At 42.6% G+C, this 15,954-nt stretch overlaps 2 protein-coding genes across 2 annotated transcripts in view; one reads left to right on the forward strand and one right to left on the reverse strand.

Moving 5' to 3' along the window:
* Nucleotides 1-4,588, forward strand: part of Adamts2 (ADAM metallopeptidase with thrombospondin type 1 motif 2) — a 219,480-nt gene extending 214,892 nt beyond the window's left edge. The window contains exon 22 of the mRNA XM_031351754.1: nt 1,243-4,588. Within this exon, the coding sequence (XP_031207614.1) occupies nt 1,243-1,703 (461 nt within the window). The 3' untranslated portion in view covers nt 1,704-4,588. The remainder of the gene's footprint in view (nt 1-1,242) is intronic.
* A 3,388-nt stretch (nt 4,589-7,976) lies between these two features.
* Nucleotides 7,977-15,954, reverse strand: part of Znf454 (zinc finger protein 454) — a 124,740-nt gene continuing 116,762 nt past the window's right edge. The window contains 1 exon segment of the mRNA XM_031351756.1: nt 7,977-12,518. Within this exon segment, the coding sequence (XP_031207616.1) occupies nt 11,498-12,518 (1,021 nt within the window). The 3' untranslated portion in view covers nt 7,977-11,497.

A 15,954-nucleotide genomic window follows, 5' to 3' on the forward strand; every position in this document is an offset into this window, starting at 1 on the left:
ATGTATCTGTTTTATATTTTTGAATGTAACCTTTGACTCACCTTTGGGACTGGTTCAGATACTGCCGAAACTGTCTTGGGACTTTCATGGTGTTGAAAAGGCCAGACTCTAGTCACCTTTTCTGACAATTGAATGTGAACTTGTCAGCTGGGCAAGTGGAGAAGGCAGGGAACCTTGAAGCCACAGACCGAGGACTTTTCTCTCCTGTGAGAGGCCAGCCTGTGCTTGTCTGTCTAAGGAACGTGGAACATCCCTGTGTGGATGACTTGTTATTTTATATTGAGTATGTTTTATAAATCATCTCAGTTTGAGTTTTAGAAGGAGCTACAGGAGGCGGAGGAACATTTGGGCTCAGCAACATTTGGGAAAAAGACCAATGAATTGGGAGGGGGTGGGGCGGGGGAAATTGGCTGGATAACTGATCCCTGATCCACAGGCAGAGCTGGAGATTGGTCAAGGAAAGAGGGCTGGAGAATTCTGAAGATAGAGTCAGAGCTCTCCGTGTAAACTGGGACACGGATGATCAGTTTCTTGATTGGGGCGGAATGAGGATGTACTGAGAAGGATTAGCTCAGGCAAAGGTTTCGAGCTTGTCTGGAAGTTGCCAGAAGTTCAGTGCGGCAGGGCCTCAGGCTGGACCAGCATTGTTAGGACAGGGTGCAGCAGATAAGTCTGGGCAAATGTCCCAAGGCCTGTACAAGTCTGAGTCTTTAGTCTCTGACAGAAACACATTGGAAGGTCGGGCCAGAAGAGGCGGTACACAGTGAGGCTTACGTTGAGGAGCTGTGTTTGGCTTTAGGAGCTGGTTCTTTTAGGTTGAATTTTGTTATAGTTACTACTTGTAGATGACCATAGAGTCAAGTCCTGCCACAAAACTACATTGAGGTTCCACTGAGGTGTTGTGTGAAGATCCCAGTGAAGTCCCATTCGTGGGGTTGAACTTCAAGTCTCTATTAAGAGCAGAAAGATTCTGTTTCTGTTTCAACCTTTGAGACACGCTGGAGAAGCAGGTTCAGCTGGGGATTGCTTGCAGGAGGGGAGCAGTCCAGGTGGGGGTCTATGGATGCTGCCCTGCTCAGAGACCCAGACACCGCAATTACACTGACTCTCCACACCAGCTCACTGCCTCTGTGCTGCCTCTGGACTCTGTCACACGCCTCCTCCAGCAATCTGCACTCAGCGGTGGGTACGTGTCCCCCCTCACCTTGTCCCTTGGTTATTTCTCCCACTCTTCTCTTTCAGAGGACCAGTGCCAAGGCGACAAGTCAATGTTCTGTAGGATGGAAGTCTTGTCTCGCTATTGCTCCATCCCCAGCTACAACAAGCTCTGCTGCAAGTCCTGCAACCCACCCCGAAACCTCAGCAACACAGAGGACGGAGGTGTGGAACCTCCACCCGGGAAGCACAATGACATCGATGTGTTTATGCCCACACTCCCGGGGCCCACTGTAGCTACACAGGTGCAGCCTTCTCCAGGACCTCCTTTGGAGGTCCCCCTCAATGTCTCCAGCACCAATGCCACTGAAGACCACCCAGAAACCAATGCTGTGGATGTCCCCTACAAAATCCATGGTGTGGATGAAGAGGTCCAGTCTCCCAACCTGATCCCTCGACGGCCAAGCCCGTATGTAAAGACAAGGAACCAAAGAATCCAGGAGCTCATTAATGCAGTGCAGAAAAAAGAGAAGCCGGGAAAGTTCTAATAAAATAGAAAGATTCGCATCAACAGCTTTTTCCCCTTGCTTATAGATATAGTCCCTGGGATAGCAAGTCCTGTGTTGTGGAAAATGAACCTTCCAAGAAGGTTTAGAACACATGGAAAATAGTACAAAAGAATATATTGGGGTGAGTGGGGCATGTGGCAATCAGCCTGTTTTTTCCAGGTTAGGAATGACCTAAATCTTGCAGTGATCTAAATGGAGAGTGGACAGGAATAGTCAAGTTCCCTAGTTTCTTATCAATGATGGGAGGTCAAGGGGATGACTCCTAGAGAGAAAAATTTTGCTCCAACTTACTAAGCAGTAGTTGAGAACCATCATTTCCTTGATGATGGCCAATCCCCAGACAAAGGGATGAGACCTCTGGGGACTATTAAGTGACAGTGTTTTATTTATAGATCAATTGCCAGGTTGAGTACAACAAAGTAGAGGTCATGAGTCAAACCAACCCCAAGGGCCAGGCAGAGGATAGGATAAGTGTGGTAACCAGTAGAATAGGGCTCTGACCAATCAGAGAAGAAAGCCCATCTAGAGCTGTTGGTGGGCTTTGGCCATGGGTACCAGTGTGACATACGTCTTCCCCACTAGCCTAGCCTTGTCATAGGTTGCACTTCTAGACACCTATGTTTCCTGTACTCGAAATCCTTTAAGTTGTGGGAGTGAACTGACCTTTGGTGTTTCCAACCACTGGTTTCCATTTTAATTACTAACAAATTGTCTGGTGCACTTTCAAAACCTGGTGCTCAAAAACTGTGCAGTGTTTTGATCTCAGCTGAGCAGGAACTGTACATCCATCTAGTTCTTTCCAGGAAATTGATGAGGCTCTTGTAATGGGGGGATTCAAGGGCAGTTCTGACCAGGAGCCATTGGGTCAAAGGCAGCAAGGACCACCTCTCTCCTCTCCACTTCACCCTGGCCTTGCTTGCTGCCCCCCCCCACAGGCTATGGTGGAAGAACCCCAATACTCTTCTCTGGCTAGCCTGGGCTAAAGGACCCAGAGAGGAAGAATGATAGAAACATGATCTCTGCTGGGATGACTCAGCATGTGGTCCAAGAACCAGGACTCCCTCTTTCCTAGAGTCCCAGTACTGCCACCATGGTGGTAAAGTGCCAGGCTGTGTGCGGCCTCAGGTACAGAAGATGGGTTTTGCCTATGGTCTGACCTTGCCCCTGCCCACCTTCAACCTTTAGAAGTTCTAGAACCTGGCAATATGGTCTGCACTCTGAGGTACAGGGGGAGAGGTGGGAGTCCCACTTTACTTTTTTTTTTTTTTAGAAGCTTACATGACTTTTGTTTGGGGTAGAATGGTGTTTGGTGAGGCTGATGAGAATGGGAGGAAAGTGGAAGGGAGTGGATGGGTGGCAGGAGGGTGGTGAGCATTGCCTCTTATTTGCTGGCAGTTTGTGAGCATGCCACTCCAGTGCCCCTATAGGCTAAGACCTAAGGGCATGTTAGTGCCCTGGCTGGGCCCAACCTGGCCAGAATTCTGAGGCTCCTCATCTGTGTTCTCATCAACTGTAGATCTAAGATTCTCCTTCCTTACTGACATCTCCCAGCCCTTCACAGAATTTAGGATGCTGAGGCTTGGGTTGATGTCATTGCGGCTGCTCTTCCACTGAGTTTTGAGGTGCTCCATATGCTCCTGTGAATCTGTGTGTGTGTGTGTGTGTGTGTGTGTGAGTGTGTGTGTGTGTGTGTGTGTGTGTGTGTGTGTATGTGTGTGTTGGGGGGAGGTGTCTGTGTGAACGGTCTATGGAAAGAAGTCAGAGCTTAGACACCAGCAGAACTAATGTTTAAGATGGTGCTTAACCTTCCTCCCAGAAGGTAGCCAGACCCCGCTACTATCCATTCCTCTGCCCCCACTTCCCACACACACTCCTACACTGCTCCAGCTTCCAAAGAACCAACCTGGAAAATATCCTTTGACTATCTCTTCTGGTATGTGGTTGAGAACACTTCTGTTCGCCTGCCTACTTGTAAGCTAGGAGTGAATCCCATGGCTGGCCCACATTTGTTGAATTCAGGTCAGCTGGGTTTACTCCTGGGCTGAAGAACTGAGTACTTCCTGTTTGAGTTTGTGGTGGAATGTAGAGGAATGTTCTAGGCTAGTACTAGTTAGGACGGCTGAATTTATCTGTTCTAAGAGCTGTGAGATAGTAACACTCCATTGTGGGATCCCAGCAAAACATGGAAGCCCCACATGGGACAGCCCCAACAAGACAGAGCCTTGAGGGGATGACATCCTTGGTGCCTTGGGCCATGGACTGCTAGGCTTCTTTGAAGTTAGTGGAGCTCATACACTTCTGGCTAAGGAACACAGTGTCCACTGAGCTCAAAGTAGCTGTGCATGCCCAATCATGGGATCATTTGGAGAATGCTTAGAAACAACTAAGCTTTTCAAGATGCTCTTATTTCTGAGGCGTTCCTGTAGCCCCAAAGGCAAGTAGGTGTTCTCTAGAAGTTTCCAGCTCAGTGTTGTCACCCAGACTGTCCTGCATCACCCAGAAAAATCTGAGGCACCTGGGAGTCATTTTTCATTCCTAGGGAGATCAGGCCACATTTGAAGAAGCTCCTTAGGAAACCCCGTGGAATCTTGTATATAAGCCTCACTTATGTATTTTAAACGTTTTCTTTTTTGGTCTGTTTTAAGTATATAAATGGTGCTCAATACCAATGTTGATCTGAGGTAACATTCTGACTCTATTTACTCCTGTGTGACAGGTGGCCACCAAATGGAGCCAAACACGGTGCTCAACTTAAATCACAAAATTTTATCTGACAATAGCCATCGGTGCGTTTTTGTTCTGTGTAGCAAAAATTGATTCCTTACTTTTATAACTTATTAAAGCATCTGTGGTTTTGCAAATCATGACCATGTTTGTTACCTTGACTACACTCATTCCCAGCATAAACTTGGGCAGTAGAGATGTGTTACACTGGCAAGCTAATCTGGGGAATGAGCCCCAGGTTCCTGGGGCAGGGGGACATCTAGGAGCACTGGCTGTGGCTGCTCAAGTCAGCAGCCCATGGTGGGGAAGAAGCATCCTCTTCCAATTTATCATGGGATATGACTTAGGGAAGCTCCCCCAACCCAATCATTGTGATCCTCTTCCCTATAATTAGGGTTTCCAGGTGAAAACACTAGCCACTGAGCTAAATTTGAATTCCAGAGAAACAAGGAACACTTTGTTGTATAAAATAAGAGGCATGCTGAAGATACTTGAAATGTTTCTGGAATTCAAATTTAACTTAGAGTCTTGCATGTGTATTTTTAAAATTTAGCCAACCAACCTGTAAGCAGTACCACACTTAGAAAATGTTGTTCTCTCTCCTTCACTTGTGTGTTAGCCAGGGCTGGGGAGCTGGGTGGAGAGGGATTGAGAGGCAGGTTCCTCTGTCTACTTTTGTAAGAACTCCATCAGTGCTGTGAAAGTATGAAGGTGTCAGCTGTTGGGTGCCACACACTAGGAGTGCCCCATATTTTAAAAGCTTGAATTTGTTATGCTAATAATTTCTAGGTTCATATTATCTCTTGATATTAATCTGACAAATCTTAATAACTCCTGATTGTAGGTTTTAGTTTCTATTTCTGTCTCTTTTTATAAAACCACGGGCCTTTTCACTATTTTGAGAGTCACTTTGGGACACGAAGAAATGTTCAGTTGATACTGCCTTCTTGGTGATGTCATCCAATGATGAGGTGACCAATTTTGCTTCTAGAAATGACTGTTAGGAGACTTCCCCCTTGAAGTTATAGGACTGTGTGATCTGTTTCCGGTAGATGACATAAAGACACATCTCTTCTCTTGCTTTTAGATTTACCACTTCTAGATTTACACAGTTTTGGTTAACTGTGTAAAGTTTCTAACACCAGCTTTACTAGGCATCAGATACCCTGGTCCTAGGGTTGCAGGTGGTTGTGAATCTCCTGGTTTTGGGTGCTGGGAACCAAATTCTGGTCCTCTGGAAAAGCAGCAAGCACTCTCAGCCATTAAGCCACCTTTCCAGCCCTTGTTTTTGAATAGTCCAGAGCTCACTATGTAGAACAGGCTGGTCTCAAACTGGACAGAAATCCACCCGCTTCTCTATCCCAAGCACTGGGATTATAGGAATGTGCTCCCACACCCAGATCAGTCTAACATTTCCCCATCAATATCCTTATGACACCAAGGCCATACCTTCCTTCTTGTGTACTCATTCTTTTTCTCCTCTCTTGTCTTCCTTTTGGCCATGTGGTCACTAGACTCCTGCTGCCTATTTCTCCAGACAAACCTGTGGCAGATTATTTAGCCTGTAAGCATGCCTTTGAGGGATTATGTTGACTGGGTTAATTGTGGGAAGACCCATCCTGAGAGTATTACTTGTGCTGGGATCCTGAACTGTATGAAACGGAGCAAGTGAGCAGAGCATTGGCATTCATTACTCTCTGATATTAGTGTGGATTTGATGTGAACAGCTGCTTCAAGCTCCTGCCACACTGACTCCCCTGCCAAGATGGACAGTACCCTGAACTGTGAGCCACAATAAACCCTTTCTCCACTGAGTTGTTACAGGAAGAGGAACTAAGACACAGAGAAAACAGAAGAGAACTCTCATTGTACTACTAGTGGCAGGGAGGAAAATGGTTGGCATCTTGAACTATGTCCCAGCTTGGACTCTGAAACAAAGGCTGTGTCCAAGAGCAAGGTGTTACTGGAAACTTTTTAACTAGGATAGGATCGTTAGACACTTCCATCTCTTTCCAGTCTCTTCTATAGTGATAGAAAAGAGGATAGTCTATGGCCATGCTACCTTGAATGTGTCCAATTTCATCTGGAAGGTAAACAGGGTCAGGCCTGGCTAGTGTTTGGATGGGAGAGGAGGATAAGAAAGGCTTCTGAGGTCAGAGTCCAGTACTCAGCAACTACAAGTCTGAAAATCTACAGGAAGATTATCAGAGTCTGAAGATAACAGAGATGTAAAAACTCTAAACAAACAAGAGATGGGAGAGAGACAGAGAGAGAGAGTATATGGATATATCTTCTTAAACTGACAATAAAATATTTACCACAAAAAAGCAGCATTCTGAACCTCAAAACACATCTCAGCAAATAATGAATAGAAGTAAATAATACAAACTATTATACCAAAAACTGAAATAAATTAGAAATCAGCCGGGAATGTCTTTGGTCCTTTGAGGTTGAGCAATGCATTTCTGAATTATGCTTAGGTCAAAGAAGTCTCAAGAGAAATTGGACTGGGTTTGGGTTTTTTTCTGAGAGGAGGTGGGGGTGGGGGAGCACATGTGCCCATGCAATCCACAGCCTGTATATGGAGGTCAGAGGATCACCTCAGGGGCCAGTCCTCACCTTCCATCGTATTTGGGACATCTTGTTTGCTGCCGTATATGCAAGACTAGGTTAGCTTGCTTGGAAACATGTGGGATTCTCCTATGAGGACCAAATACCAGGGGCTGTCTAGGAATCCTCCAGGCCTTTGGGAGGATAGATTAGATTGGGTTCTCAGGCTCTCTGGTGTGAGAACAGCTATTGCTGACTACTCCAATTCTATCATGGAAGCCAATCTAATGAGTTCTGTTTAACTACAGACTGAATTCTGTTGGTTCTAGACCTCTGGAAAATGCAAATGTGAATGGAGTACTAGCTAGAGTGAGATCTATGAATGCATGGACCAGGATGATCACCAAGATTGTATGGACAAATCTGCTGATCTTTAGCTTCTTCTTCTTCTTCTTCTTTTTTTTTTTTCCTGATACACTCTATCCCAAGGTCTCCTTCTGATCTTTTGACTTTAAACCCAAGGCTTTAGGTTCTTTTCTCCATCTTATGCCATGGAAATATACATCCACCTTCAAGTGCAAGTAGAGAGAAACATTAAAAAACAAAGCATGAAGACTTTGCTGACTACTTTGGTTCATGGTTCTTCTGATCAGAGGGAAAAGTTAGCGCTTAACCTTGTGACTTGGCTGTTCAGCCACCACCATACCCCACAGAAACGCCCAAAGTGCCCGATGTTTTGTTTCAAATGAGTTTCCTTCTTTAATCTGCTGTCATCATTTTTCAGGGTATGCAAACAGCTGGCCTGACGATTAGTTGCATTCAGCAGGAGAGAAGGCAGGGTATGCTTACTCCATTTAAAAGGGAGCCAAATCCACCATTTCTAGTGATTACAAACATACCCGTGGAGAATAAACTCTCAAATCAGTTTCTCTAAGCAAAAAAAGGGAGAATTCTGAACAGAAGGCTCACATTCATCACTTTATAAATCATTTTTTGCCTCAATTTTTATTACATTTAAACATAGATACAGAGAAGTTTAAAGGGTGATCACAATGATTCAACAATCACTGATCAGTTCTACAGTTTCAATTTAAAATATACTGCAGACATTATGACTTGTCAACTTAAAACTTTTGCATGCATATGACAGGGAAATATAAACTCAATACTTTACCTAGTCTAAGAAAAGTAAGCATACCACATTATCTAACACCTATTTTCTCCTTTGTATTTCCCTAAATATCTCCCAAATGTCTTACAAGATTTTGTTTTTCCTGACTTTATTTCTCAATAAAAGATCACACTTTGCATGTGGCTATCTCAGGCATCTTTTTGTTATAACATATTGATTATTTGAAAGTACAGCTTAATGATCAGTTCCTATGTATCAAACTCTGAATTTGTCTATTACCATATAATCTAACATGTTACTCTCAATTCTTTGTAAGCAGGAAGATAAGTCTAGAGATTTCCATAGACGTTCACTAACTGCTTTTGGCAGTATATCATAAATAATAAAATGTGCTTCTGTGGCCTCAGAAGAAGCCACAATGGCTGCTGTTCATGAGAGGCCTCTGCCGGCCAGATCTCAGTGTGAAAGCAGGTGCTTCTTTTGCAACTCATAGCTGTACTCTTCTGGGATTATGCCGTGTTCCTTAATTGTCTTTCATGTAGTAGGTTTTACCAACAATCAACTTTTTGCTAGTTGTTAAATGGCTTTTATTGCTTTGTATATATTTTAAAAATGTTTTTCTTCAAATGTTATAATAAGCTTTCCCCCATCCATAACCTTTAGAAAATATTATATCTAACCCTGTCATGAGTATTTTGATGTTTGAAGAATCTTAAGTTTGATCAAAGGATGCACCTTCAAGTTAGTCCCTGTGTCTACACTTATCAATAACTCTAAAGTGATGTCTTATCATTAAAAATATCCTCTAGGTGCACTTAAATTCCCCTCTCACTCCAAACTTGCCATTGTTCATTTCTTCAAGGAGTCCTGAATCCTTTTGGAGGCAAACAGCATTTGTAAACCAAAAAGTGGACACTGAGCATGCTCACCAGGTACAAGACATTCACATTTGTAAACCAAAAAGTGGACCCTGAGCATGCTCACCAGGTACAAGAGGACATTCAGAGGTTCCCTGGAAGTCTTATTTTTCTTGCAAATACATTTAAACACATACAACTACTGATGAGCCAAAAGAAGTCAGTTAAGTGCTGAATGTCTGCTTAATGCTAATATTCTGCTCAGAAAGAAGGGTCTAACTAATGTTCCTAGAGTAATTTCTAAAATGATAAACCAATGGGGTAAATAAAAGAATGAAGGAACTAGGTCTAGGGGAGATATAAAATATTAAGGTAATGAGTAGATTGTTTAATATAAAATATTCATCTGCAACTTTATACTTAAATCCTATGGGCTGCAGATACAGCTCAGTGGTGGAGCACCTCCTGAGCATGTACAAGGCCCTGGATTCAGTCGTCAGCACTACAAGGAAAAAGAAAAGTATTAAAAGTTGTGTAATAAAAAGGCAGCCATACATGGAAACATACTAAATTGATACCTCCATCTGGACCTTTGTTGGCTTTGAGAATTTAAGTAGTTATTATAGAAGCATGTGCAGAATCAGAGATAGAAGAAAGGGGGGCATGCTCTCAACTCCACTACTAAGACCAAAGCTAGGGGAAACTAAAGATAACTGATTTCATTACTAGCAAAAATATTTGAACAGGTTACAAAACAGTGTTTTCGAGCCTTGAGGATAGAAATGAACCTGTAGCTATCATAGATTATCAGAGCTAAAAAGATCTCGATTCCTAAAAGGTTATAAAGTAAAAATCTCTCCAATCCTAAAATGCTAACAGGTTCACAGCAGAAGACTCTGTCAACACTGGCCTTCTACAATCCATAATATACTGTTTGGATGAGCCGACTTCTATAGTACTGTGAGATGACTCAGTACTATAGTACTAGATCCAGAACCTGATCCCATGATTGATACAGAAGAGTAAGAAGTCATGTGTAGGGTAAATTTTAAATTTGAAACAGTAAATTCTAAATTAGTAAATTGAGTCTTTTTTAATCATTAAGGACTATGGGGAAAAAATGTCCTAAATTCTTTGTATGTATATGTATACACTTTGGCGCACACATATATGTACATATATGTGAGTGTGCGCATACAGCCATTTGCCTATGATGATGTTTTGGCCAATGACAACATATATCACAGTGGTCTCATTAGACTGCAACTGGTCTGGAAAATTCCTACTTGTCCAATTACATCAGAGCTGTCATAACTTTATAACTATTATAACACCTTAGGCACAATGCATTGCTCATTTGTGCAAACAAAACCTTCGTGCTGGCAGCCAGACAACATCACAGCACACACAATTACACAGTACATGATACATGATGATGGTGACAAACTACATTATCAGCTTACTCATTTGCTACACTATACCTTTATCCTTAGAGTATACACATTCTACTAATAAAATTTACATCAAGCATGATGGCTCGTGCCTTTAATCCCAGTACCTCAGAGGCTGATGCAGGAAGATGTAGGTTCAAAACCAGCCTGGTCTACATAATGAGTTCAAGGCCATCCTACACTACGTAGTTAAACTATCTAAAATAAACAAGCAAACCAATAAAAACACTTAATATAAAAAAGTATGGATATATGCATGCATAACAATTAGTAAGAAAAGAGGCCATGGATTTGAAGGAGAGTGGGGAGGAGTATATAGGAGGGTTTGGAGAAAGGGAAGGGAGAAATGTTGTAATTAATTTATAACCTCAAAAAAATTTTTTTTTAAAATTATGGTATGTTGATCACCTCAAGAGATCACAGTGATTGGCTGACCCAGACCATCTAGGGCTATGCAAATGCAATGTTTCTATAAACATGAAAGTGCCTAATTAAGCCTTTTCTAAGTGTATCCCCATTGTTAAGTGACATGGCCATATATACATATAAGTCTTCTATGTTTAAATATGAATATGGATGCATACATACACACATGTATATTGTATAAGGGGCAATTCATAAAGAGCTTTATTGTTGATACACAACAAGTCAAAGTGTTCTTTTCCTCTGAAGTGGCTCTTTATGAAAAGGACTTCTTCCTATAACAGCTCACCATTTTAGGGACTGAGGGTCCACAACTCTTCACATTATTAACTACATCAGACTATCTTGAAAAGAAAATTCATAACACAGAAGTTCTTAGAAAGAGATGACCCTCTCATGAAACAATGCTTATATGAAAGTTTTTTACTCATGTGTTTTGTTTTTTAAGTGAGGCCTTTCATACTTTTTCTACCAATTTTTAACATTTTTTGTAATAGTCCTTAAATGGTTGATGTCAGCATTCTTTGTGCATCCACTGTCCACGACTTAGCAGTAACTATTTCCTGTACAAGTAAAAAAAGATGACTCTATTTTGATTTGCATTCTACTCACTACTCTTCTGGCTGTTGTTTTACATTAGATGGATGAATTAAAGTTCTCAGGCTTGTCTCCTTTCAGAAATCTCTGATATGGAGTAAGGGATGAGCCATAAATAAAGGGTGTCCCATATTCTTTCCATTTATACAGCCTTTCCTTAAGGTGGACTTTTTTGTGTCTACAAAGGTTTGACCTATAACTATAGGCTTTCCCACACTCCATACACTTGTAGAGCTTCTCCCCAGTATGGATTCGCTCATGTTCAGTTAAGAATGAATACTGGCTGAAGGCCTTTCCACACTGATTACACTGATAGGGTTTCTCTCCAGTATGGATCCTCTGATGCCGATAAAGGTTTGATTTACAGCCAAAGGCTTTCCCACATTCTTCACATGTGTAAAGTTTCTCCCCAGTATGAATCTTCCGATGTTCATTGAAGGAGGAATACTGGTTGAAGGTCTTCCCACATTCGTTGCATTGATATGGTTTCTGTCCAGTATGAATTCTCTGGTGTTCGATAAGGGTAGACACACGTGTAAAGGTTCTCCCACATTGCAAGCACTGGCAAAGCTGTTCTCCAGTATGGAGTCTCTGATGTTCAGCGAGGGATGGAAATTGACTGTAGCCTTTCCCACACTCAGCACATTTATAAGGCTTCTCACCTGTGTGGATTCTCTGGTGCCTGTGGAGCTTTGCCCTGCAGTTAAAGGCCTTGTCACACTCAGCACATTTATAGAGCTTCTCCCCAGTGTGAATCCTCTGGTGCACAGTGAGGGTTGAACACTGGCTGAAGGCCTTCCCACATTCCCGGCAGCGGTAAGGTTTCTCTCCGGTGTGCACCCTCAGGTGTTTGATAAGTGTGGAGCTGCTGCCGAATGCTTTCTCACACTCACTACATTTGTACGGCTTCTCTCCAGTGTGGGTTCTCTGGTGAGCCAGGAGGGAAGACCTATGGCTGAAGCTTTTCCCACACTCACTGCATTTGTAAGGTTTCTCCCCAGTGTGAATCCTCTTGTGCTCTAGGAGATGAAGACTTTGGCTAAAACCCTTCCCACATTCACTGCAAACGTAAGGTTTTTGTCCTGGGTAAATCTGAAAGCTTCTCATTAAATCAAAATCCTGTGGAAAATCTTTCTCTGCAGTGTGATACATACCAGGGACACTTTCTATGGGATCATCCTCTTGTGAGACAAGTGCTTTACTTGTGAACAAGGGCTTCTCCAGCTCAGGATCCGTGGGACTTCCTTCTTCACGGATGGTTTCCTTAGGCGAAGCTGCCTCTGGCTCATGAGCTTTCTTTTCTTGCTCCTGTACTATATCTAGGTGCTCAGATTTCACAAGCTCTCCAAAGCTGATTTTCCAGTAAACACACTTAGTGGCTCCATTCTTTATCAGCCCATGAGATGTTTCTTCAGTAAAAACATCTTGTTTGGGGGCCAATGATTTTATCTCTGGCCAAATCTCAAAATCTGAAAAGAAATGGAAGAATTAATTCTTCCTTTGCTAGAAGAGAGACAAAGATGCATCAGAAAGCCAACAAGATTGGCAGCAACACAGAGAAAAGACGATTGGTGGAACTTGATCCCAAACATGGACCTGAATCTGGAGGGAAGCCAGGTAATCAGAGGTAAATGGGCTAAGGAGTAGGGTATGAGGATAAACTGGGCAAAGCAGTGCTGAAGATGAGGAGTTCTAGAGAACAGGAAATCCAGACAGGAAAGGACAGAGCAGACCACTTAAAGACATAAGGAATTTTGTGAAGTGACAAGCTGAAGCTAAGCAGTATGAATCCCTCAATTTCCTCATTCCCTCTCTGCACACGTGGCAGTGGGCAGGAAGCTCCCCTCACTTCCAGCTACTCACAGTCACTCTCACTGCATTTTCCCTCATGGTCCTCTGAACCCCACAGTCATAACTGTAAAATATTTAGATTGTTTTTCTTAAAATTGTGACTTCACATTCAATTTCATCACATCCTGTGAAAGGGGAAAAAGGTCTGTCAAAAAGATGATGTTTGTGTCTTAAATATTACAACAGCCCCAAACACAAGTGTGTTTGATCTAAGTTCAATACATCAATCACAATGAAAAACTATAGCACAGGCCAGCCATGTGCACCACTCTCACCTCAGACTGAAAGAATGGCATGCTTTCTTGTGCTATCTCATCCCTTTCCACCTTTCTGTTAGGCCAGAGGAGAAATGCCTTATTCATTTCTTCTGTAAGTTGGCATCAGATGACTGCATTCTCTTTGTAGGAATCTTATGAAAATCTGTTAAGTTTGTGAAGTCAATTTGTCCTGAAGGTCTGAGTATCCCCAACCTCAAGTTTATCTCTAACTCTACATGAAAAGATTTAGTTTGAGTTCATGTTAAGAAATGCTGAGCTTGCTTTATTCAATTCATAACTAAAAATGGATAACATGGCTGCATGTCAACAAGCTAGCTATCCACTTACACACAAGAGGCCCTACACATCCCCATAGGGTTCATTATTTACCAAAAAATGTCACTGTTCCACTGCCCTTTCACGACATTCTCAGGTAGACTTCTGTGTCTCCATTTCCGAATGGCTTACTCACCTAGGCAGGTGTCTTCGGTGACTTCTCTTTCCATGCAGGGATCTTGCCCTTTTTGCAGCTTGCCAATCACTGGAGGTATTGAAGCCTGAAACCCTGCTCGTGGGAAAGAGAAAGGAACTGGGATTAATGGCCTGAAGAGCAATCCCAGAGCCACTTCATAGACAACTTACCTGACCTAGAAAGTGGAGTTCAGTCTTGCAAGGTGGGACACCCAGGTCAACCACTTCCCAGGAGACACTGGAGATTTAGGGCATAAGGCAAGAAGCAGGGACCAACTCAAAATTAATCACAGCCCTAAAAATGAACATCTCTGACACAGGGTATTCCTGTACAGTCTTTAACATCTAAATATCTTTTATGAATTTCAGATTCTGAACTGGGAGATAGTCACTGGCCTGGGTAGAAACCGACTGACAGTAGGGTGCAAAGAAAGACGGGAACACAAAATACGTCAGAGAAAAAGTGTACTTTCAACTTCACAGAGATTTGACTTTTCTCTGCAACGTAATAGAATGGGAAACCCAAAGCTTCAGGATATTTTCTAGTGTACTGTTCATTAGAGAAAAACCCTTTCCCGGCGAGGCCAGGTGGTGGGTAGGGGCCATGTGCTTCCATGGCAGACTCTTAACCCCAGCGAGCTCCTTACCCAGCGAGGCCAGGTTGCTGTAGTTCTCCAGCATCACCTCTCGGTACAGGCTTCTCTGAGCAGGGTCCAGGTGCAACCACTCATCCTGGCTGAAGGACACGGCCACATCCCTGAATGTCACAGGCTCCTAGAACAGCAAACCCATTCCTGCTAATCCCAGACCATCATCTTCATCATCTGGATGAAGGTGACACTGGGTACATACCAAGAAATTAAAACTATCTCAGAATACTAAGTATTTTTGAATCATCTAATTATGTAATTTTGTGGAAATTTGTTAACTATTTAAGTAAACAAGTATTTATTGAAAACCCGCTGGAATCAAAGCTGTGGGGATTTGGGCATTAAAATCCCTGACAGTAGGATATAAAATCCAAACCTAGAGGGGCTGGAGAGATGGCTCAGTTGTGAAGAGCACTGACTGCTCTTCTAGAGGTCCTGAGTTCAATTCCCAGCAACCATATGGTGGCTCACAACCATCTGCAATGGGATCCAATGCCCTCTTCTGGTGTGTCTGAAGACAGCTACAGTGTACTCATATACATAAAATAAATAAATAATTTTAAAAAATCCAATTTTTTAGAATTTTAAAGTATTTCTAAGCAAGCACAGCCTTCTTTCACTCAAAATCTAAGTAAAAGGAAGAAAGAGAATATAAATCAGAACACATGTAGAACAGTGTAGGAAAGCTGGGGAAAATACTAACCAAACAGGAGAAATCTGGACTGGAAAAAAAAAGATTATTTAATAAGTATGTTAGAGATGATGGTAGGAGCTGATGATGGTTGCATGTACTGTCTCCTTTATCCTTGTTGTACTGCTCGCCCTTAATACCTGTATGCAATTAAAATGGTTTAAAAAGCAGATTGGAAAAATAAGATTTGCCTTCAGTCTCAGAATTGACTGGGGCCACGCTGCTACAATGTTATCTAACTGCCTTTTTTCTTTTTAATCCTCACTCCTGCGCTGGAGAACCTGTTGACTGACTGAGCAGGCTTGGTCACTCTAGGGAGGAGGCTACAGTTGAAGCACTTTACAAATGAAAAACTAGGTCTAGAACAGTTAAATGACCTAGGTCAGCAAGTTGACTCAGTAGGGAAAGGCACTTGCTGCCAAGCCTTGCCAAGCTAAGTTCGATCCTTCCTGAGCTCATGGTGGAAGAGAGCCAACTCCTACTGAGTTGTCCTCTGACCTCCACACTTGTATTGTGCTCATATATACACCATCAAAAGGTAAATAAACAGGGTTAGTAAATTTTCCGAGAGAATAC

Source organism: Mastomys coucha, unplaced genomic scaffold, assembly GCF_008632895.1.
Source record: "Mastomys coucha isolate ucsf_1 unplaced genomic scaffold, UCSF_Mcou_1 pScaffold5, whole genome shotgun sequence".
NCBI lineage: Eukaryota > Metazoa > Chordata > Mammalia > Rodentia > Muridae > Mastomys > Mastomys coucha.